The 24,978-nt window shown below is 39.5% G+C and overlaps 1 protein-coding gene across 2 annotated transcripts; it reads left to right on the top strand.

The window, feature by feature from the left end:
• The first annotated feature begins 1,086 nt into the window (after window positions 1-1,086).
• CCDC125 (coiled-coil domain containing 125) lies at window positions 1,087-24,978 on the top strand. Of its 2 annotated transcripts, XM_065875144.1 has the most exons (11): window positions 1,087-1,396; window positions 4,119-4,180; window positions 5,683-5,769; window positions 6,961-7,038; window positions 7,695-7,780; window positions 11,897-11,979; window positions 16,017-16,132; window positions 18,513-18,620; window positions 19,965-20,139; window positions 23,700-23,830; window positions 24,670-24,978. In XM_065875144.1, the coding sequence occupies exons 1-11, from the start codon at window positions 1,087-1,089 to the stop codon at window positions 24,976-24,978; spliced, it is 1,545 nt and encodes a 514-aa protein (XP_065731216.1). The 2 variants fall into 2 exon arrangements, with proteins under 2 accessions (XP_065731216.1, XP_065731218.1); XM_065875146.1 differs by lacking the exons at window positions 19,965-20,139; window positions 24,670-24,978 and having other exon boundaries at window positions 4,122-4,180; window positions 23,700-23,732.

The raw sequence follows: 24,978 nt of genomic DNA, 5'->3' as shown, positions 1-24,978 counted from the left end.
TCGCACTACCTTTTGAGAAGCGTAACAGGCAGGCCAGAGCCACCTTCTGCTTCCCTAGGCTCCCAAGTGTACTGCTTTCCCCCTTTGAATGGTGTGCTTTGAAAAATGAGCAAAATATAGAGGGGTATGTTAGTAGGTCATAAATGCCAAGAAGAAAAATCAAGCAGAGAAGTAGGATAGTGAAGAGGAGTTGGCAGTTTTAGGTGGGGTGCCAGGAAAGGCCACGCTGAGAAGGTGACGCTGCAGGGAAGACCCAAGGAGGCGAGGAACCAGCTGTGCATCTGGCTGGGGGAAGAATGTTCCAGGCAGAGGGAACTCGAAGCTCTGGGGCAGGAATGCCTGGCTCGGTCAGTAATACCAGGGAAGCTGGGGAGGCCAGGGTGAGGGTACGGGGCAGAGGTGAGCTTGCGGCCCCTCGCCATTGGAAGGGCTTTGACTTTTACTCTGTGCTGGGAAACACTGGAGGTGTGGCATGGTTAGAGAAAGAGAGGGACGATGGGGGGACCTTCTTCCCTCCATCTGTCACTGTCCCGACAAAACCTCTCCTAATCGTATCTGCACAGAAATAGAAAATGAACCAAGTAGAGCCGTAGGAGAGAGCGTAAGGGCCCTGAGCACCTGAAGTAGATAAAGGGTTGTGAGGAACAGAGGCAAGATGGTCTGAGCCATTGGAAGCTGGGTTTTCAGAGACTCTTCTGAATTTTATACAGCTCTTAGGCTCATGAAAACGGATCCCTTTCCTTTGTAAGCTTGTTTGTCAGGTGCGTTCTTTTTCCTTGGCAAAGCCTGATGTGCTTTATCCTGATCAGTAGATTATTGGATTCAGTAAAAGTCTTTCCTATTTCCTTGGAAATAAGGAGTCAGATCTTTTCTTACCCGAAAAGTCCTGAAATGTTAAACAGCTTCAGTTGGATTGCAAGGGGCATCTGTGTGCTTGTGCATTGCTGGCTGTGCCTGTAAAATACAGGAAGGAACTTTTCTTCCCTGGCAAACCCAACTTTGATTATACTGACGGCTTTTTAACTACTGTTTTCTCTTAACTGCAGATAACTTGTTTATCCCTACGGTAAAGAAGGCACGTGGCTGATGAGCAGGGAGGCGAGGCCGCAGAGTGAGGCAGAGGGGCAGGCCTGGGAAGCAGAGGACGATGACATGGCAGAAGGCGATTTAGGGTATGGCCTCAGAAGAAGGCCCGGCGGCATTTATGAAGTGCAAGTTTCACATTTATTTACATCTAGAAAAAGATCAGATGGAAAGGCCTGTAGTCCTCCCCCGTTTTCAAGAAATGGGGAAGAAAGAAACAGTGCCGTTTTTCAGTATTCCAAGCATAAGAGCTTGCATGATACACACCCGGAAGGACCCCAAATTCCCTATCACGGCCGACAAAGTAGCACTGGTAAGAATGCCCAGCATCCTCTTTCTCCTCCTCTTTTCTGCCCTGTGGATTTTATCAGTGCTGTCAGCCTCCCAACACATGAAGATGGGTCACCGTCGTGGATTTTAGAAATTTATCTTTATTCACCTCTAGAGGCTGATTGGTGATGGTAAAAGTGATTGATGTTTGTGTCTCCACGCGTTATACAAATTGTGAAGTACAGTAATTATTCTGCACCAATACATATATGTTAGTTATATCAATAAGTAATTACTTACCTTGCTTTTCTTGTGAAGTAGTGGTATACGTCCTTTGTTCTTTTTTTGTCTTATTCAGCAAACATTTATTGGGTACCTGTTAGGTGCCCAGCACAGTACCAGACTCTGGGAATAACATCAGTAAATAAAATAGTCAAAGGCCCTAATGCCATGGAGTTCACATTCTGGTAGAGCAGACAGAAAATAAACCTGCAAATCAACAGCTATGTAACATCAGGCAGTGGTACGTGAAAAGACAGTGAGTGAGTGGAGTGGCTGGGGCGCTGCTGTTTGAGGCACAGGTCAAGAGAGGTGACATTGGGCCTCCCTGGTGGCGCAGTGGTTGAGAGTCTGCCTGCCAATGCAGGGGACGCGGGTTCGTACCCCGGTCCGGGAAGATCCCACATGCCGCGGAGCGGCTGGGCCCGTGAGCCATGGCCGCTGAGCCTGCGCGTCCGGAGCCTCTGCTCCGCAACGGGAGAGGCCGCAACAGTGAGAGGCCCGTGTACCGCAAAAAGAGAGGTCACATTGGAGCACTGCAAGCCTGATGCTCATCTGGGGAAGGAGTGTTACAGGCAGAACACACAGGCTTCAGGTTATTTTCGGGATGTCATAAAATTCTCAAAACAAAATTAATTTATCATAAGTAAAAATAAATTGTGCTGTACACTAAGGAGAGAATAAAATTCAGAATCATATTGTGATAGAATGTTACAACTGCAAAGTGACCCGGAATTGGTGGATGAGTCCCAGCCTGCACTGAGGTACAGCTCTGGTGTGGCTGAATCTTTTGTAATCCACATTGTAAAACTTCCCCACCAAAGTGGAACAAACACAATTAGAACAACATGAAAATAATTTAAGAAACATTTCAGATTTACGAAAACATGGTGCAGCTGGGGATCGATCTCTGTCCTTCAAAATCCTTCTTGAAATTAGGATGGGATTATGTATATATTTTTCTTCCAAGTCCTTATCATGCATAGAGGATGGATACTGTTTTGCAAGCAAGGTGTTGAAAATTGAACGTTATGCTAAGATGCCTTTACAAAAATGTGAGGAAACTACTGGGATATCAACAAGAAGTAATAGTAATGGTATGAGCTCCTATATTTTTTGAGTTATCGACTTTTGTCTTTTTATCAAAGTTGACTTGATCCTAGGTGAGAATATTGTGTTAGTTTCCTCTTGCTAATAGGCAGTTTCCAAATTACCAGAAATTTAATGGTTTAAAACAACATAAATTTTATTCTCTTACAGTTCTGTAGGTCAAAAATCCAAAACAGGTTTCACTGGACTAAAATCACCGTGTTGGCATGGCTGCCTCCCTTCTGGAGGCTCTAGGGGAGAACCCACTCCCTTGCCTTTTCCACCTTCTAGAGGCTGCCTTCCCTGGCCGTGGTACCCTTCCTCCGTCTTCACAGCCACTTCTCCCGCTGCCTCATGCTGATACTGACTCCCCTGCCTCCTCCTTTCATTTATAAGGACCTGGGTAATCCAGAATCATCTCCTATCTCCACGTATTTAATCATACCTGCAAAATCCTTTTTGCTAGGTATTCACAGGTTCTGGGATTAAGATGTGGACATCTTTGGGGGCCATTATTCTGCCTACCACAGGTGTTAATAGAGTAGAACTTGTCATTGTCAAACCTGTGTTACTTTTTTAAAAATTTATTTTTTTATTTTTGGCCACACCATGCTGCATGCAGGATCCTAGTTCCCCGACCAGGGATTGAACCCATGCCCCCTGCACTGGACCGCCAGGGAAGTTCCCCAATGTCACTTTTGTCCCTCATTGGAACCCTGAATTATCAGAGTAAAAACATGACTTAGGTTTTCCCTTGGTTACTGTCATGTTGATGAAAGTTCAGAATAGCAAAGAAAAGAATTGTTTTGAGAAATTTTTAATGTCCCTCAAAATACTCTTTCTAAATTGTTTTGCTTCTTTTGACTTCCTGTTCTCTTGCTATAATTTATCACTTCAATGTTTTTCTATTGCCAGTGAAACTGCAATGTAAATGAAGTTCCTGGGAAGCCCAGATTAATGTCTCAGTTGATCGATCCCATTAAGGAGAGAATAATTGAAGTTACTGGAGACTTCTAGTGATTCTCCTTGGAAAGAAATTAAATTCAGGTTATTTCTTAGATATTCGTATCACGATATTGATCAGGCTTAAGCCAAACACCAAAATTTATTTACTTTACTCACCAACATTCATTAATACTGTGTTTGGATATAGTAAGTAACCAATTCATTAACAACAGTTTTATTTTAGAGTCCTTTTTTTTAAGAGTCTTTCGATTCAAAAGTATGTGTCTTTTCATTTGTGGAATGTTCTAAGCTATCTGTTTTTATCGTCATTTGGTTCATTACAGTTATTTTCTCGTTTCAGTTTAGGGAAAGGCTGTATTTGATATTTTGTAAACAAATGTCCCATATTTAACTAGCTAAAGAAAATATTTAATTTTTTTTTTTCCCTCTAGTAGATTCTCATTCAGAGTTGTCAAATGTGGAATTAAGGCAACGTCTTCAGGAAACTTTAGAGGTAGGTCCTCTGGCTAACATGCAAATTCTCATGTGAATAAAGTCCACTGATAGATATTTTGTGTAAGTATTACTAACATGGTATGGAAGTCAACTGTTGGCTTTCCATATATTCTCGAGCCACACTGTCAAGCTCATAGCTTCCAACTGGCCTCCGCATCTCGGTGGCTTCGTCGCCTCATCTCTCTGAATGGCTGTTCGTATAAACATGCCCTCCTGTTCTCCTTTACAACTTATTTCTCTAATCTCCTCCTGGAGAAAATAATCACTCCCTTCCATCTGTCTTCCCAGTATGTGTGACTTGAAATAACCTGACTTAATTGAACCTCTTTGAAGTCAGAGGACTAGAAAGTACCCCAGGGGGTCTGAGGAGACCATCCGTCTTGCTGGGAGTTGGAGTTTCTATGAGGGTGCTTGTCCTTTCAGGAACAGAAAGCCTGTCTTGGTGTGCATTTGTTTTTTTTTGTTTGTTTTTTTGGGTTTTGTTTTGGCCGTAGCATGTGGGATGTTAGTTTCCCGACCAGAGGTCGAACCTCAGGCCCCCTGCAGTGGACGCATGGGGTCTTAACTGCTGGACCGCCAGGGAACTCCCTTACTGTGCCTTTGTATCTCTTCTGGTGACTGCTACTCTACTGGTTTCCTAGGGCTGCCCTGACAAACTGGTGTCTTAAAAGAGCAGATCGCAGCTTCCCTGGTGGCACAGTGGTTGAGAGTCTGCCTGCTGATGCAGGGGACACGGGTTCGTGCCCCAGTCCGGGATGATCCCACGTGCCGCGGAGCACTGGGCCTGTGAGCCATGGCCACTGAGCCTGCGCGACCGGAGCCTCTGCTCTGCAACGGGAGAGGCCCGCGTACCGCAAAAAAAAAAAAAAAAAGCAGATCGATTCTCTCTCAGCTATGGCAGCTAGAGGTCTGAAATCAAGATGTGGGTGGGCCATGTTCCCTCTGAAGGGTCTAGAGGAGAATCCTTTACCACCTCCTAGCTTCTGGCGGTTGCCGCCAACAACCTTTGGCTTGTAGCTGCGTCACACCAGTCATTGGATTGAGGCCTACTTTAATCTAGTATGACATTAATTACATCTGCAAGGACCCTATTTCCAAATAAGGTCGAATTTATGGTACCAGGGGTTAGGACTTGAGCATATCTTTTGGGATGGGGGGCACAGTCCTACCTATAATAGCTACTGTAGCTGTGTAGCCGATCATGTTCTTATTTTATGTGGTCTAAAGCTTTTTCTCCAAATTATTAACTGTGTGTGTGGCCTAGATGGGTAAAAGCAAAAGATTTGGGCTTTTAGTCATAACTGGCACCTGACAGCGAGCATCTCAGTTTTAGCCTCTCTGGTCCACTTATAAAGCCTGGAGGAATTTCCAACCTCATTTTGTAAGGTCAGAGCACTTGGAGTCGAAGTGAATGTTGAGTTTAAATGTAGACTGTCTAAATCGATCATTTGGGGTTGCATATCTCACAGATAGGAAGACTGATTGTATTTTTCTCCTCAGGAGGTAGAAATTTTGAAAACTGAACTTGAGGCATCTCAAAGACATCTTGAAGGTAAAGAGGAAGCATTGAGAATTCTTCAAAGCAATGTAAGAAGTTACTTTTACACTTTCATCAGGTACACATTCCAATGATAGGTAGTATGGTTTTATCTTTTTAATTTAATTTAATTTTTATATTTTTGGCCATGCTGCACAGCTTGCCGGATCTCAGTTCCCCAGCCAGGGATTGAACCCAGGCCATGGCAGTAAAAGTGCCGAATCCTGAACACTAGACCACCAGGGAACTCCCTGGTTATAGCTTTTAAAATAAAAGCATCAGTGTTTATAATATAGTGTTTTTTTTGAGCTATAGATTTTTTTTTTTTTTTTTTTTTTTTTTTTTTTTTTTTTTTATGCGTTACGCGGGCCTCTCACTGTCGCGGCCTCTCCCGTTGCGGAGGACAGGCTCCGGACGCGCAGGCTCAGCGGCCATGGCCCACGGGCCCAGCCGCTCCGCGGCACGTGGGATCCTCCCAGACCGGGGCACGAACCCGTGTCCCCTGCATCGGCAGGCGGACTCTCAACCACTGCGCCACCAGGGAAGCCCCTTGAGCTATAGATTTTTAAAACAGCTTTATTAAGATATAACTTAATGTCATGAATTTCACTTGTTTTAAGCAATTGATTTTTACTAAACTTAGAATCGTGTAACTATCATCACAACTTAATTTAGAACATTTCCATCACCCCAAAAAAGGAACCTCTTACCCATTAGCAGTTATTCCCATTCCCATCCCCAGCCACCACTAATCTACTTTCTGCTTTATAGCTTTGCCTTTTCTATTTCATAAATAGAACCATACAGTATATGTCTAGATTCTTTTGCCTCTTGATTCTTATAGTTAGTGTATTTTGAAGGTTTATGCATGTTGTAGCATGTGTCAGTGCTTTCTTCCTTTTTTATTGCCAGATAATATTCCATTATATAGATATGCCACATTTTGTTTATCCGTTTACCAGTTGATAGGTATTTTGGGCTATTATGAATAATGCTGCTAGGAATGTTCATGTACATGTCCTTGTGTGCGAAATCCATTCATTCATTATCACGTTCATTGGGAAAGAACCAAACCAAGATCTTCTGGCTTTTGAACTATCAAACTCTATACAAAAGGTCTCTGTGGGAATCTCATCTCAAGGTACTTTTCTACTGTCTTAAAATAAAAATGTGAACTTCACCTTGCATATAAGGGTGATTGGAAATTTAATTTATACTGTTACAATCTTTATTTTTCTTAGGCAATATTTGGCAAAGCCACAAGTCATACCCAGGCAGTGCTTCAAAAAACTGTGGAACAAAAGAGATCCTTGGAGAAGGTATTTGACCACATATAGCGTATAGTGTAGACTTGTTCAATTCAATAAGCTTTCAAATAGAATTCCCTTAAAAATCACCGTACCAGTGGATATGTCATTTGTGCATACCCTCTGCTAGGTGTACTTCAACTTCATACAGTCCCTTCCCTTTTGGAGCTTATAATCCAAAACAGATTGTCACATGGGCTAAGCCTGCCAAATCGACCTTCCTGTTTTTCTTTTCCTATTTTTCTTCTTCTGCTTGCCCTGCAGAGCCTGCCTCTTTCTGACCATCTCATCTTCACTAAAAAGGTAGTTAGGAATCACCCTAGATGGTCATCTTCCTATTCCTGTTTTACTCTCCCTTGGTGGGAGTGTCCTGGGCTCAGACTTCCAGGAGTATATGTTGGGATCTGCATGGGTTGGGGACAATGAGAAATCTAGGTTCAGGCCAACAAATTTGAAACGTTCCTTATAATAAGTAAGCTTCAGCAAAGCTTTTTTGAGTGCTAAAGAGGCATGTCATATGTGTTTATAAACATCATAGACTCTTTTTGAGCAGTAATTAGTTTTTTGTCTTTAACCTATTTCTGTGAAGTGACTAAATGATTTCAAATATTCAAAAGTCATGAAATGATTTGTAGTAATTTCCTTGAAAGTGCTATTTTTTTTAATAGGAAATAAATGCCTTGCAGTGGGAAATAGAATTTGATCGCAATAGATTTAAAAATATAGAGGAATCTTGGATCCAAAAATATGAGAGGTTTGTATATTATTATTCCATAATTTTTCTTTGGAAATTTTTAAACTGTGTATAATTCAAATGTAGCTTAGGCTTTCTTCTTTTTTGAGCACACTAAGTATAAAATTCAGGGAATTCCCTGGTTGTCCAGTGGTTAGGACTTGGTGCTTTCATTGCCATGGCCCGGGTTCAATCCCTGGTCGGGGAACTAAGATCCTGCAAGCCACATGGCACAGCCAAAAAAAATAAAATAAGATTCATATTGCTTACCTACTTACCATTTCCATATTTTATTGTTACTGTTAATTTTCTTTCTTTAAAAACTAGTATAAACTGTATATTAAAATACAGTTTAAGAGCCATGTTTCCCAAGTTATTTTAGCCTTGCACTGTTTTTTCAAAGTCTTTTGAGCAACTCTTTTTTTTTTTTTTTTTTTTTTATTTATTTATTTATTTATTTATTTGCGGTACGCGGGCCTTCTCACTGCTGTGGCCTCTCCCGTTGCGGAGCACAGGTTCAGGATGCGCAGGCTCAGCGGGCCATGGCTCGTGGGCCCAGCCACTCCGCAGTACGTGGGATCTTCCCGGACCGGGGCACGAACCCGTGTCCCCTGCATCAGCAGGCGGACTCTCAACCACTGCACCACCAGGGAAGCCCTGAGCAACTCTTATATTAGTGTGAATTTATTTAATAACTTTGACCTTATGAATATGTTATAATTTAATCACTGAGAAATTGATTTGGTATCTGGGGTTATAGATGGCTTTAGTACCTAATTTTTAAATTTATTACTTCTTAACTTTTAATTTGAGATAATTGAAGACTTACAGAAAAGTTGTAAGAATAGAACAACTCCTATATATCTTTCACCAAGATTCTCCAAATATTAACTCTTTATCACATTTACTTTATCATTCTTTTTTCCTTTCTTTCGCTCTCTTTGTAGTTAAATACATAAATATAGAGGTGATATTTTCTGAACCATTGTGCATATATAGGGTCCCATTACTCTAAATACTCCAGTTTGTATTTTTTTTAAAAAGGGACGTTCTCATTTATAACATAATATAGTTATAAAAATCAAGACCTTAACCCAATACTATTATTTAATGTGCCAACTATATTACCAACTATCTTAATAATGTTATATTATTCTTTATATTACCAAGTATCTTAATAATGTTCTTAGAGCAAAAGAGAAAACACAGTTTCCCCTGTTCAGGACCGGTCCAGAACCACATGTTGCATTTGGTTGTCATGTCTAAATTTTAGTCTCCTTTAATCTGAAACAGTTCTTCAGTGTTTATCTTTTATAACCTTGACAGTTTTTTGAGGCGGACAGGCCCATTATTTTATAGAATATCCTACAATGAGGGCATCTGATGCTTCTGGCTTGAATTGGGTTGTGCATTTTGGGCAGTGTTACCACTGAAGCTGTGTATTCTTAGTCCATCACATCAGGAGGCATGTGGTGCTGATTTGTCCTGTTCCTAGGATGTGAATCTTGATCAGTTGGTTAAGGTATGGTGTCTGCCCTCATTCTCCACTATTAAGTCACTGTTTTTCCCCTTGTAATTAATAAGCATCTTGTGGAGAGATACTTGAAAATTATGTAAATATACTGTGACTCGGCAGACTTTTCACCCACTCGTTTTTATATCCACTGATAATTCTACCTGAAGCAATTAGTACTACAATGGTTGCCAAATGGTAATTTTCTAATTCCCTTATTCCTTCTACATTTGTATGTTGGCATTTTACTGTAAAAAAGAGTTTTTCCTTCTCATTTGTTTGTTTATACCAATACGGATTCAAGGATTCTTGCATTATTCAGTGGGTTAAAAGCTATTACTACCATAATTTCTTTTGATGCTTAAAATTTTCCAACTTCGGTCAGTGGGAGCCCCATCAAGCACAGGTGTTCCTGTGACCTTTTGACATTTATTTTTCTTTAAGCACTTTCTTGCTTCCTGGTACAAGATATTCTAGTCCAGGATGCCTACAATATTACGTATTTCTTCAAGGAGCAGCAGTTCCTTTTAATGGGGAATGGTGTTTAGAAATCAAGATCTGAGTGCTAGGTGTGCTCATTACTACTGAGGATTCACTGCGTGAAGTTCCTCTCAGAGGACAGAGTTAGAAAATACACAGATGCAGACACACATATATATATATACATCTATCTATCTGTCTTTCTATGTCATCGATTTATCATCTATCTACCTGTCTCTTTATCATTTATGTATGTATGTATCTATCACATATCAATGAGATCATACTTATATCTCCAATTGCAGAACACCACCACAGGGTTCATCTTAGCCTTGCCCCTCTCTGCATTTGTAAGTCCCACAAGGAGACACCTGGCTCCAGTTACCCTGTATGTTTACTTATTTGTTCCATCATAGACTATACAGAAAGTAACTTTAGAATTGCTAATACATACCATTGTAAAAATCAAACCCATTAACTAGACTTCCATATTTGTTTACAGTTTTGTTTTTAGCCTGAATTAAATTTAGCCTGAATTGTAATTAAAAACGGTCGCCAGATCATCTGGTCTAATTTATAACTTTAAATAAAATACCTATCAAGACGTGATAGTCCTAGGGAATATTACATGCTGTGCTTGGGACAAGCCTTGTATCATTAAAATGGTGGTCATGAAGTTAAAGTTTCTCAATTAAAAGTGAAATGTGGTTCACATCACACAAAAAAATTCTGTATCCATGTATGTGATGCATGTTGACTGTATTGTGGTGAACATTTTGTGATATGTACAGGTGTTGAGTCATTGTGTTGTACACCTGAACTAATGTAATGTCAGTTATATCTAAAAAACAAGAAATGTAAATCTAAGACATTCCCTTTCCATGAATTACCTACAAATTAATAAAACATGAAATCAGTTTCTCAAGCAATGTCTATAGCCCTTGAGGAATAAAGCACCTTTTTTTTCCCCTTTATAAATTTATTTATTTATTTACTTACTTATTTTTGGCTGTGTTGGGTCTTCTATTGCTGCGTGCAGGCCTTCTCTAGTTGCTGAGAGTGGGGACTATTCGTTGTGGTGCATGGGCTTCTCACTGCAGTGGCTTTTCTTGTTGCGGAGCATGGGCTCTAGGTGTGTGGGCTTCAGTAGTTGTGGCACGTGGGCTCACTAGTTGTGGCACGTGGACTCAGTAGCTGTGGCTTGTGGGCTTAGTTGCTCTGCGGCATGTGAGATCTTCCCGGACCAGGGCTCGAACCCATGTCCCCTGCATTGGCAGGCGGATTCTTAACCACTGCACCACCAGGGAAGTCCCAGCCTCCATATTTTGAGTTGAAAGGTGGGACTAAGGAAGTAGACCAGAGTCAAAATGTTAGAGGATATTTTTAGTCCTGGAAGAGCAGCGGATTCTTAACCACTGCACCACCAGGGAAGTCCCGATGGTGGGCAATTTAGGAACTCTTGTAAGTAATTCCAATTTTCATTCAATAGATAAAGCTCCCTATGTATCTTTTTCTTAAATTGAGGTATAATTGACATATAACAGTGTATTAGTTTCAGGTGTACAATATAATGATTTGATATTTGTATATGTTGCAAAATGATCATCACAATAAATCTAGTTAATATTCATTGCCGTACATCATTACAGTTTTTTTCTTATGTTGAGAACTTTTAAGGTCTACTCTCTTAGCAGCTTTCAAATACTGTACAATAATTGTTAGCTACAGTCTTCATGCTGTACATTGCATCCCCAGGACTTATTTATTTTACAACTGGAAGTTTGTACCTCCCTATGTATCTTTTTATGCAAATTTTGGAAGGTGAACTAAGCATGTAGTTGGTGTTCAAATGGTTATTAACTTGATTGAAACTTTAGTAAAGAGAATGAATGTTCAAAATAGATGACTTAGAGGTATTTCTGGTTCTGATACTTTCTCAGCTAAGTATACAGAAGGGTTAAGAGTAAGTTCAAAGTCTAACCACACTCCTTTAAATTTTTATTTTATTACCTATATAAATTCTAGACTGTTTTGATGTAAGAAAAATTATATTAGAGTTTTCGTGTTCTAATTATGGGATTAAATATTCTCATTCACCTACAAAGTATTAATGTTTTAGTTACTTGGAGGGTACTTTTTTCCAGGCTAAACTGTGAAAATGCAGTCCTCAAAGAAACTTTGAAACTGAAAACAGAAGAAATTAAAATGCTCAAGTCTGAAAATACAAGTAAGTAGAGTGGTATTTTGATAATTCTTTAAAAATACTATGTTAAAAGATCAGTTTTATATAGAATGTCCTATGTTAAGAACAAAATATCAATAGACAAAGTGCTAATATTTTGAAGTAACATATTTTAAGGATAAAAGAGAAGAAATGCATCAGGTTTTTTTTTTTAACATCTTTATTGGAGTATAATTGCTTTACAATGTTGTGTTCGTTTCTGCTGTATAACAAAGTGAATCAGCTATATGTATACATATATCCCCATATCCTCTCCCTCTTGCATCTTGCTCCCACCCTCCTTATCCCACCCCTCTAGGTGGTTGCAAAGCACCGAGCTGATCTCCCTGTGCTATGTAGCTGCTTCCCTCTAGCTATCTGTTTTACATTTGGTAGTGTATATATGTCAGTGTTACTCTCTACTTCGTCCCAGCTTACCATTCCCACTCCCTGTGTCTTCTAGTCCCTTCTTTATGTCTGTGTCTTTATTCCTGTCCTGCCCCTAGGTTCATCAGAACTTTTTTTTTTTTTAGATGCCATATATATGTGTTAGCATACGGTATATGTTTTTCTCTTTCTGACTTACTTCACTCTGTATGACAGACTCTAGGTCCATCCACCTCACTACAAATAACTCAGTTTCATTTCTTTTTATGGCTGAGTAATACTCCATTGTATATATGTGCCATATCTTTATCCATTCATCTGTCGATGGACACTTAGGTTGGTTCCATGTCCTGGCTGTTGTGAATAGAGCTGCAGTGAACATTGTGGTACATGACTCTTTTTGAATTATGGTTTTCTCAGGGTATATGCCCAGTAGTGGGATTGCTGGGTCATCTGGTAGTTCTACTTTTAGTTTTTTAAGGAACCTCCATACTGTTCTCCATAGTGGCTGTATCAATTTACATTCTCACCAACAGTGCAAGAGTTCCCTTTTCTCTACACCCTCTTCAGCATTTATTGTTTGTAGATTTTTTGATGATTCTGACTGGTGTGAGGTGATACCTCATTGTAGTTTTGACTTGCATTTCTCTAATGATTAGTGATGTTGAGCATCCTTTCATGTGTTTGTTGGTAGTCTGTATATCTTCTTTGGAGAAATGTTTATCTAGGTCTTCTGCCCATTTTTGGATTCTTTTTTTTAAATTAATTAATTAATTAATTTGGCTGCGTTGGGTCTTCGTTGCGTCGCGGGCTTCTCACTTGCAGTGGCTTCTCCTGTTGCGGAGCACAGGCTCTGGGCTTCAGTAGTTGTGGCTCATGGGCTCTAGATCACAGGCTCAGTAGTTATGGTGAATGGGCTTAGTTGCTCCATGGCATGTGGGATCTTCCCGGCCCAGGGATCAAACCCGTGTCCCCTGCATTGGCAGGTGGATTCTTAACCACTGTGTCACCAGGGAAGTCCAGGTTGTTTGTTTTTTTGATATTGAGCTGCATGAGCTGCTTGTATATTTTTTGGAGATTAATCCTTTGTCAGTTGCTTTGTTTGTAAATATTTTCTCCCATTCTGAGGGTTGCCTTTTTGTCTTGTGGTTTCCTTTGCTGTGCAAAAGCTTTTAAATTTCATTAGGTCCCATTTGTTTATTTTTAGTTCCATTTTTCTAGGAGGTGGGTCAAAAAGGATCTTGCTGTGATTTATGTCAGAGCGTTCTGCCTGTTTTCCTCTAAGAGTTTTATAGTGTCTGGCCTTACATTTAGGTCTTTAATCCATTTTGAGTTTATTTTTGTGTGTGGTATTAGGAAGTGTTCTAATTTCATTCTTTTACATGTAGCTGTCCAGTTTTCCCAGCACCACTTATTGAAGAGGCAGTCTTTTCTCCATTGTATACTCTTGCCTCCTTATCAAAGATAAGGTGACCATAGGTGCATGGGTTTATCTCTGGGCTTTCTATCCTGTTCCATTGATCTATCTTTCTGTTTTTGTGCTAATACCATACTGTCTTGATTACTGTAGCTCTGTAGTATAGTCTGAAGTCAGGGAGCCTAATTCCCCCAGCTCTGTTTTTGTTTCTTAAGATTGCTTTGGCTATTTGGGGTCTTTTATGTTTCCATACAAATTCTGCAATTTTTTGTTCTAGTTCTGTGAAAAATGCCATTGTTAGTTTGTTAGGGATTGCATTGAATCTGTAGAGTGCTTTGGGTAGTATAGTCATTTTCACAATGTTGATTCTTCCAATCCAAGAACATGGTATATCTCTCTATCTGTTTGTATCATCTTTAATTTCTTTCATCAGTGTCTTACAGTTTTCTGCATACAGGTCTTTTGTCTCCTTAGGTAGGTTTATTCCTGGGTATTTTATTCTTTTTGTTGCAATGGTAAATGGGAGTTTTTCCTTAATTTCTCTTTCAGATTTTTCATCATTAGTATATAGGAATGCAAGAGATTTCTGTGCATTAATTTTGTATCCTGCTACTCTACCAATTCATTGATTAGCTCTAGTAGTTTTCTGGTAGCACCTTTAGGATTCTCTATGTGTAGTATCATTTCATCTGCAAACAGTGACAGTTTTACTTCTTCTTTTCTGATTTGGATTCCTTTTATTTCTTTTTCTTCTCTTATTGCTGTAGCTAAAACTTCCAAAACTATGTTGAATAATAGTGGTGAGAGTGGGCAACCTTGTATTGTTCCTGATCTTAGAGGAAATGGTTTGTTTTTCACCATTGAGATGAGAACGATGTTGGCTGTGGGTTTGATCAGTTAGGTTTTCGAATTAAAAAAAATTTTGAGGTGAAATTCACATAACTTAAACCATTTAAAAGTGAACAATTCATAATGCTTATAAACATCTAGTTCTAAAACGTTTCCATGACTACAAAATAAAACCTTATACCCATTAAGCAGTTTCTCCTGATTCTCCCTTTATCCTTTAGTTTTTATACTCAGTGTAAACAAAATGGTAGAGTACCTGATGTTTGAGGAACCTGAGTAGGTGTATGTTTATTGGGAATCTAGTAGGAAAAGTATAAAATTATATAGTTATTCAACATAATTTTTTCTCATAAAAGTGTCTTCTGTGACTTTGTCACTAATGCAAATATTTTTCAAAATATTATTTGACTCATTAAGGACTTGAAATTATATAGATGTATGTGTATATATACACACACACAGAGCATATCTTTTATATAATGAGTCACTATATGACAAAAGTTAATGAAAGAGTATTAAGGTGGTACCAACTTTTTAGAAATCTTTTTTTTGGCCGTACCATGTGGCTTGTGGGATCTTAGTTCCCTGACCAGGGATCAGACCTGGGCCCCTGGCAGTGAGAGCCCGGAGCCCTAACCACTGGACTGCCAGGGAATTCCCAGCAGAAACTCTTTTAAAGTGGTGGCTTGAAAGGCATAAAATGAGTGCTCAGTCAGGTCATGGGCCCGAGAGTGGCACTTTACATAGTGTAGTAAGTGAACTGTGGCAATCCCCTGGGTGAGAACTGCACACACAGATATGCTTCTGCACACCAGTGATTTGAGCAGATAGTGATTTCCCCCATGTTAGGTTGGTGCCAGGACAGAAGTTGCTCATAACCACTACTCCTGTCCCTTCCTCCCTATCCTTCCACCCTATAAGAAGAGAGGGAAAGTTACTGTTATTCTGCTTTCCAGTAAGTAGCAGGCCCCCTCTTGTTCTAAATATTTGCGTTGAGAGCCTCTTGTGAAAACTAACTAAAAGAAAAGTCTGATAGAGTTTGGAGAGCTGGTAGAGTTGACTTTAATACAATATATGAGATTTCATCATCTGATCGTCTCACAGTGTGGATAATTAGCCTTTGTATGTTCCCTTTTTGAAAATCCTACAAAGTTTCTTTGAGCAAATGAAGACCAGACTTAGGTTGCAAAATTATTTCCACATTAAAAATAACATTTTATCTAGTGTTAACTCACTTGATACACACCATTCTATCAGATTTTCTGGTTGGAGACAGATTTTGTGGGTAGTTGTATATCCCTTGCTTGAAGAAGTATGTGGTGTTGGTTTAACTGGATTAGGTGAGGCTGGGGTTAGACCTCCTAACACTTTCTTACATGGCCCTTCCTAGTTTTGAATCAACAGTATTTGGAGGCCCTCGCCATGCTTGATATCAAACAGCAGAAGATGGCTCAGGAAAACACATGCCAGGACACAAGTGGCTTTACAGAGGTTTCAGGTCTTGAGGTAGGTAAGCAGGTATGAAAGTTTAGTAGGAGGGAAATTTTCCACTTCCATTTTCTTTCTGCTGTCACCATCAGCTCCACTTCTAGGATAGAACCATACTTAGCAATTTGAGACTGAGGGTGAGAGAGGCCCAGGTCCACTCTTCAGCCTTGCTGGTACCATACCTTTCAGGCACAGCATTCTTGGACGTTAGGGGATGTGCTAGCCACTTCCTGTCCTTTTTATTTCCTTTTTCTACAGCTTTAGCAGAAAGTGTGTTAGTAGTATCTTCCCTGGGTAGAGGCTTAACAGCATCAGAGTACTTTGCCACACATTTTTAAATCTGATCTTCGTAATAGTCTTGTGAGGGCTGCAAAGCAGGTATTATCCCCATTTTACAGAGGAGGAAACTCAGGCTCAGATAGTTTTAGTTACTTTCCCAAAGTGATGCAGTCACTCCGGGGTTGAGTCAGGTCCAGGACAAAGATCTGCTGATGCATTGCTAATTGCTTGCTGAGGTGTGAAATGTCTTACAAGTGTCCTGGGGACTCATGAGAAATAAGCGTACCAGTGGAGTGAGAAGGGGTAGCCATTCACTTATTATAGAACTTCAAGTAAAGCAACTACTACTACTAATAGCAAATACATAGTCCTTAGTAAGTGCCAGACACTGTTCTAAGTGATTCACATAGATTAACACATTTAATTCTCACAACTACCAAATAAGGTGAGTACAATTAAATCCCTATTTTACAAATGAGGTAACTTTGGCACAGAAGGGTTAAGTGATTTGCCCAAAGTCACAAAGCTACTAAGTGGTGGAGCTGGGATTTACACCCAGGTAGAGTTTAGAGTCTGTGCTTTTGATCACCATGCTCTACTGCCTGGGTGGAAAACTAGTGTAATAGCAAAAAAAAAGAAAAATAAAAGAAACTGAATGGAGAGAAAGTTCAGAAAAAGCGTGCTTTATTATAATCTTGAGTAGGCTCTAAGTAACTTTATGGCAGGCAAGAACATGGGCCCTGAGCCAGTTGATGAAGGAGCACTGAGGTAAGGACATAGAATTAGGATGCAGAGGTCCTTGCAGAAACCTTGCATTTTTATATTGGCCCTACCCAGGTCTTAAGTTGCTTTTGGCAACTTTCGCAGGGACAATTATCAGGAGCGGGAAGTTGAAAAGGGAAGATACCAATCTGCCACATAGCCGCCATTTGTACACTTGAGTCAACTGAAAGCTCACTGTGTACTTCACAGTTATCATTAATGCAAGAAGGAATTTTCTGAAATAGCCTTTACACTAAGAGAGACCGTGGAATCTTCCTCTCTAAACAGTCTCTAAAATAAGATTCTGTTTTAAGCCAGTCCATGTGAAATTTATAGCAGCAGGAAGCTTAGACAATAATTTTGTAGTATGTTCCACATGAAACTTTAAAAGATATGGCACAATATGTTACATAGACTGCATCCTTTAAATTGGAAGCTGTTGGAATATTTGGGGAAAGCAACTTGTGGTTACTTGCCAAAATGGGTTTTTAAAAAAAAGTACAACAGGGCTTCTCTGGTGGCGCAGCGGTTGAGAGTCCGCCTGCCGATGCAGGGGACGCGGGTTCGTGCCCCGGTCCGGGAGGATCCCACATGCCGCGGAGCGGCTGGGCCCGTGAGCCATGGCTGCTGAGCCTGCGCGTCCGGAGCCTGTGCTCCACAACGGGAGGGGCCACAACAGTGAGAGGCCCGCATACCGCAAAAAAAAAAAAAAAAAAGTACAACAGTTCTTACTTTTCTTCTGGCTACAGTGGTCAACCAGGAGTGACCCACATGGATTAGTTTCTTCATTGTGATCCAAAGACAGGTTTTGAAGGATCAGGGCCATATGCAATTCCAGAACAGTGGATGAGCCAAGAAATATATTAAGAATTTATTACATGATCATAGACCATTTTTTTAGGAGTGGCAGGATGATTGTTTTCCTTAGAATTCACTCATCATTTCTGAGCATGCATCTCTCCTGGCAGGACCTGACAGTAATGAATGCTGGGTGGCAAGGCCAAACCCAGTCACAGGAAATCCATATTGTGTTTAGATTTACTTCGTTAGGTCAAGTTCCTGCCAAGAACTCAGAAGTATAGGAAACTGGTACTAAGTGAAAGGTTTTGGAACATGAGCAGAAGGAATGCAGAATTCCTGTGTATTTTTGTTCCAAGTAATAACAGTCTCTCCTCATTTGTAAATTTCCCCTTGGGTCCTGAAATCATGGTCTCAGCTTCCTATTTTTGTTTTCCTTTGCAGTTTCTTTGAATTAGGTGCTTGAATAAAATGTGCATGGGTTTGTGTGTGTGCCCCGTGTTTGTGTATGGCTGAGCAATGTGACACTTAGTAACGGATAATTCTTTTGGATTTAAAGCTTGCAGTCCTGGGAGCCTGCCTTTGTCACGGTCCCAGAGGGAGCCCCTGTACCTGTGCCAGACTGGCAGCATCTACTCGGAAAATGCTCCTTCAGGTCAAACAGGAGGTATTGTGTTATCAAAGCAGTAAAAGCTTTGGTTTTGCTTCTCCATTAACACAAAGTAGAATAAATGGAAGTATATGTAATAATTAGCTTAATTTGGTAGTCTTTGGCTATGAAACTTATTCTTAGTTTTAAATGATAACATTAACACATAAACTGGATTTTATTTACATTACTTGGCACGATATTGCAGCCATGAAAATTTGTTTGCCTGTGTTTTAGTTAATATTTCCTAAGTTCATATTTCTTTTGTCTATACATGGCCCTAAAATTACTAGATATTAGAGGAAAAGGCACACATGCTTAAAATCACCAGGATGGGGCTTCCCTGGTGGCGCAGTGGTTGGGAGTCTGCCTGCTGATGCAGGGGACACGGGTTCGTGCCCCGGTCCGGGAGGATCCCACATGCTGCAGAGCGGCTGGGCCCTTGAGCCATGGCCGCTAAGCCTGCGCGTCTGGAGCCTGTGCTCCACAACGGGAGAGGCCACAGCAGTGAGGCCCGCGTACCGCAAAAAAAAAAAAAAAAAATCACCAGGATGTGCAACACCGATTAGCCGAGAGATAAACATGAAGCTTATTAGAAAAGCTGCAAGGTACAGTGGAAGGAACCTTTGTGCCAGCCAGACCTAGGTTTGAATCTCAGCTCCATCATTTTCCAGCTTTGTGGCTTTGGACGCATATGTTAAATGGAGGCTAATAACTAGTTTGGAGGGTTGTTGTCAAAAATAAACATGGTAGGCATATAATGTTTAGCACCAGGCCATGCCTGGCATTTAATCAAATGATAGCTGCCATTATAATTAGGCTTTCACAACAAATACAGTATGGACCATAATTTTTAAAACGTTTTTATTGAAGGTTTGGAATTTAGTCTTCAGAGTATATATGAAAGCAAGCAGCTAAACATTAGCAATTCATCAGGAAAAGCATAAGATTACAAAGATCAGAGTCAGCTGTGGGAGGTATCTGAAAGATGGTATTCATAATTGTTTTCAGTGGTATTTTCTGGCATGGCCCAAGGCAGAACTGAAATGCAGCCATTGGCATCCTCCCTTCTTCCTCGTTGGGCAGGACATAGACGAGGCCCGTCTAGGATAATGAGGTCTAAGAGTAGGATTACCAGGGAACTGATAGGCACAAGAGAAACTCCTGGTAATCTAGTTCAGAGTGGGCAGCTACTGCAGAAGAGAATGGCATGTAGTAATTAGATTAAGCGGATGCAATAGATCAAGGGCAGGCAGAAAACTACTAGGCAGGGAGAGGGCATTTGCTAATCTGACTCAGCATTCAGGAAAGAATTGTTCTGGTTTTGCCTCTAACACCTCTCAAACTTTCTTTCAAAACCAGTTGGAGCTTCTGCAGAAGAGTAAAGAAGAAGCCTACATAATGGCAGATGCATTCAGAATTGCATTTGAGCAACAATTATTGAGGAAAAATGACCAGGCACTAAGATTGACACAAATGGATAAAATGTGTAAGAAAGCAACAAAAGGGACAAATTGGAAGCACCTTAAAGATGATGGTAAATATGAATTATAATGGTAATAATCAGGTGTAAGGTAATTTCAGTTGTTTTTGGTTATAATCATAGTTGATTAAGCAGTTAATATGGTGAATGTAATTGAAATTTCACATATAGTTATGATTTATCTAAACATATAACAACCATGGGAAAAAAGGAGTCACTGGATGTTACTTATGCAGATGAAACCATAAAATAACAGGAGAGTCTCTTTTGGTAGAGATTTTTAGTGGAAAAAATTTATAATAAGAGCACTAGAACCCAACATTAAATCTATCTATCTAATTAAACTTTATTGAAATGTGTGACTTTGGAAGGAGACACTGAACAGTAGAGAAATAATCTTAAATTGGACAAATAAATAAAATATTCTTATAAAAAGTGAAACAGAAGTTAAGGTTTACGTTTTGGTTCACAAGCCTATCAAAAGTTCATGGCCATTTTGGAGTCATGGTATTAGTGTAAACAAAATATACAAAAATGGCATGAGAGAATAAACTGCCATTGAAGTATGAAGACTGTCCAATATAAACAAAGTAACTGTTATTTTTTAGAAATTTTAGTTTCTCTAAATGGTCAATCTCAATTTTCATTTGTAAGTATTATTCAGTAGGCTTCATATTGCTTCAATTTAAAATTCCAATTTGAAACCATTTATCAGTCAAAGATTAAAGTGAAGTTTATTAAGAAGTGTAAATTTTTAGTATTCAGATTCTGACATGACCCTGTTTCTAAATCTTTTTTGACAAAATCCATAATCCTAGTTCTAGTATCTCTCATTTTCAGATGAATTTAGGACCAATAAGAATCTTCTAGTATTAAAAATGAAACTTAATAGTAGATACCTAATTTTGTTTGAAATATCTCTTTTCAAACAGTGCATATTAGCATTAGTATATGGGTCACGTGTTGTGAATTTTAGCTTCATTAACTAAACTTTACCCACCTCTGCTGAAGTGTTAAGAAACAGCTTATAGGGATAATAAAAATAGAAGTAGTGAACAAGAACTGTGAAAGCAGGTGAAAGCAGATTATAAAAGCTATGTATTTAGTCAGGTGGAAGTCAGGGCAAAAGGGGGGGAAATAATGTTCCTCCACTCTTGTTCGTTCTTAATCAGGCATTCCACATTGTACTGAAATTAACTTCTAAAGGTGTTTTCTGATATGAGACTTATAGAGGCCAGTGAGCAAATATAATGGCTAAGTCCGCAACAGTCACTTATAGTAAAAAAATAATTAGTATTTATATGGCTGTTTTCTATAATAATCCCTTGATAAAAGGTAAAGGTATAACCTTAATGTCAAGGTAAGTGGTTTGCCAGGGAAATAAGCTAACATAGTCCAATGTACTTAATTAGCCTTTGAGGAATTGGTGGAAAACATTAAGAATATCTAGTTCTACCGTGAACAACAAATGTGTAGGTGATCTTCCTCAAGTACCTCTTCTTTCAGTGAGGCCCTTGATAGGAGCTGGATTGCAAAATTTTCAAAGGTATACTCTCAGAGGGCAGCCTCGGTGTTTTTTGTGTTGTTAACTGAAGTCAAATCCCTTTGAAAATCTGATTTTGTTTTGATGGAAGGTAGAGAGAAGAGTAGGGAGAAAGAATAGAAGCGGTAGATTCATATTCAGTTCAGCACTTGTACTCATTTTATATTCCAGAATTCCTGCCTTTCTTAGCTTTTTACAGAATTCAGGAACTTCTCCATAGAAAATATGATTTGAGAGGTACAGCTCCCAATCTTTGCTTTCCGTTAAGGTACTGGGAGAGACTGGAAGCAGAATTTAAAATAATTAGTTTATCTCTGAAAAGCCTTACAAGTCCATGAAAGGTTTAGCAGCTCTTTGTTTCTTAGTGACAAGACTTTGATTCATTTTAATATACTTCAGTAATCTGGTACAAGATGACTGTTACAGGTCATTTTCTTATTTGTGGTTAACACTATGTTAACTTTTCTTCTTGATAAGGCTGCTTAGAGATAGCTTATAAGCATGTTTCCTTTTTTTTTAGATTGAAAAGAGAGACAGATTCATCCACTCTTAGAACTGGTGAGCTGGTCAACTTGTCCGGCTTTTCCCCCTTGCCACAGCTGCTATTGAAAAAGGTCAGGTGTGAGGCCCAGTCTCTGTGGTTTATCAGGATTGGGTGGAAAGGGAATTGTCCCTTAAGACTTTATCTGATCATTAGACCATTTGCACAGCATTCTAAAAACATTCTTGAAACTTTCTTTGTATAAATCTATAAATTTTGTATTTTCTGCTACAAATTGCATCCTTTCTATGGATGAAGAAGAATATCAGTGTACATATTGCAGGATGTGGACTTTTAAGCATTATGTCAGTAGCTGGGCTAGGTGCTTTCACAATTGTTTTTTTTTTGTGATAAAATATGCATGAAACTTACTGTTCTTTTTTCTTTTAAGTAGGTACATTTTTTTTAACATCTTTATTGGAGTATAATTGCTATACAATGGTGTGTTAGTTTCTGCTTTATAACAAAGTGAATCAGTTATACATATACATATGTCCCCATATCTCCTCCCTCTTGCGTCTCCCTCCCTCCCGCCCTCCCTATCCCACCCCTCCAGGCGGTCACAAAGCACCAAGCTGATCTCCCTGTGCTATGCGGCTGCTTCCCACTAGCTATCTATTTTACATTTGGTAGTGTACGTATGTCCATGCTTCTCTTTCACTTTGTCCCATCTTACCCTTCCCCCTCCCCATATCCTCAGGTCCCTTCTCTACGTCTGCGTCTTTATTCCTGTCCTGCTCCTAGGTTCTTTAGAACCATTTTTTTAAAACTTACCATTTTAACCATTTTTAAGTGACAAGAAGTCCATTCACATTGTTGTATAATCATCACCACCATCCATCTCCAGAACTTTTTCATCTTCCCAAACTCTGTATCCCCGTTCAATACTAACTGCCCACTCCCTTCCCCCAGCCCGTGCTCTATTATTCAGTGGCACAGCAACCCAACAGTAGAGCATAGGTACTATTATTCTCATCCTGGAAGTGAGGATATGTAGCTCAGAGAACTTGTCCAACATGATACCATTAGGAAGTGGTTAAATGGGGATTCAAGTCCAGGTCTTTCTGGCTCTAAAGCAGAGTTTGCATGGTTCAGAGGCCACCTGTCTGCAGACATGTTTTGTTGGGAGTGAATAGTGTTCTCAAATATTGTGGGCAGGTGGCTAACCTTTACACTGGGAGATTTCATAAGCAAATGTGGATTACTGGCTCCTTTGGAAGACTATGAGATTATCAGGTAGCACAGGCTGCATTCTCCCATGGGCAGCTGCTGAGCAATGAGAGTGGGAGGGCGCTGCTCTGGGTTCTCACACTGTGGCCTCTCACCTGCGTTTGCAATCCTGGCTCTAAAGTCTGCTTTTCCCACTGCACTGCGCTGCCTGACTCACTCGTGCTAGAGGTCACCTGAAGAGGACAAGATCCTGGCTGATTCAGGAATGAATTAGCCTTGGTTCACACTTACCTCTTTTTCTGGAAGTACTTCAGTGAGTGTCTTTTTGTGTCTCAGCTGGATTTTCATGTTCCATTTTAGGGTTACCATCACAAAGGAGTAAGAAGACCTTAGGGCAGAAACTGTTGGGTATGCTCCCTCTGGAAAACAGTTCTAAGAGTACTGATGACCAGCATGATCCTCAGGAAGTCTTTAAGTTGCTAACAGATTTGGTTAGTATCTTTGCTTTTTGTTAGAGGCTGTGGATGAGCTTATCTTTTTCCTTCCTATTAATTCAACTCTTTATCGCTCTATACTTGACTTTTATGCTCTGTTCCCATTTCAGGTACCATTTTCCAGAATCATGATCTTCATCTCCTTAAACACCCCACACATGCTTCCCACTTCTCCCATCCATGTTCTTCCTGTGCACCTTTAAAGCTCCACCTCTGAAAAGAGGAGGCTCCCTGTAATTAAGTCCAGGCATCTCCGTCATCTGCAGTTACATATACAGTTCATGACGAGACTTATATATTCAGGAATTTTTAAAGTGTTCAACGAACTTCCTCATGCATTATATCCTTTAATCATTACCACAACCCTGAAATCGGTCCTGTTATCCTCAATTTCATAGATGACTATACAAAGAAACTCATGTTATATGAACATACTTATCTACAGAAGAGTATTAAAGTTTATTTGCATATAAAAATATAAAAACAATTTTATATAAATAACTTCAACATTCTTTCAGAGGTAAGTACATGTTGGTATTATATATACATATATACACATATACACACATACCATGTAAATATATACTTCTTTCTCCTTTCTCTTCAGATGACTTAAAAATTTTTTTGATAGAAAGAACGCTGTTTTCTATTTTTCCTTTTAAAAAAAATCCTCAATACCATGTAGCATAATGCTTAGGAATCAGTGGATACCTAATTGATTTATTCATACTGACTGGCTTAGATTGGAGGTTGAACATTTTCATGAAATACTTCTGACTATAGTTCTGTACTCTGTGATATACTAATTGGTATGTTTTTAATTTCTGTGCATGCAGTTAAATGATAAAGAAGAAGCTTTGGCTCATCAAAGAAAAGTTAGTTACATGCTTGCTCGGGCTTTGGAAGACAGAGGCACCACCTCAAAAGAGAATAAAGAAAAAGATCCTATGAAAGACAATTCTCCATTAAAAAACCCCTGGCAGAAAACTTCAGAATTCCCTGTTTTACATGATCCTGTACATTCAAGTGTTCAAATTTTTAATTCTGTGGGCTGCATTTGTTCAATTCAGCACTTTCAAACAGATCAATACTACACAAGAACTCTTAAAAGATCCTATTCTTTGCCATCAAATATCATGTACTGA

Source organism: Phocoena phocoena, chromosome 3 (genome assembly GCF_963924675.1).
Source record: "Phocoena phocoena chromosome 3, mPhoPho1.1, whole genome shotgun sequence".
In the NCBI taxonomy this organism is placed as follows: domain Eukaryota; kingdom Metazoa; phylum Chordata; class Mammalia; order Artiodactyla; family Phocoenidae; genus Phocoena; species Phocoena phocoena.
This window is presented reverse-complemented; position numbering and strand designations above follow the sequence as displayed.

Bases quoted from the DNA above. Each gene is read 5' to 3' on its own strand.
- CCDC125 (XM_065875144.1), top strand. From the start codon at position 1,087: ATGAGCAGGGAGGCGAGGCCGCAGAGTGAGGCAGAGGGGCAGGCCTGG. The intron at 5,770-6,960 runs GTAAGAAGTTAC...TATTTTTCTTAG, and splicing joins TGAGAATTCTTCAAAGCAAT to GCAATATTTGGCAAAGCCAC. The intron at 18,621-19,964 runs GTATTGTGTTAT...TTTCAAAACCAG, and splicing joins TCCTTCAGGTCAAACAGGAG to TTGGAGCTTCTGCAGAAGAG.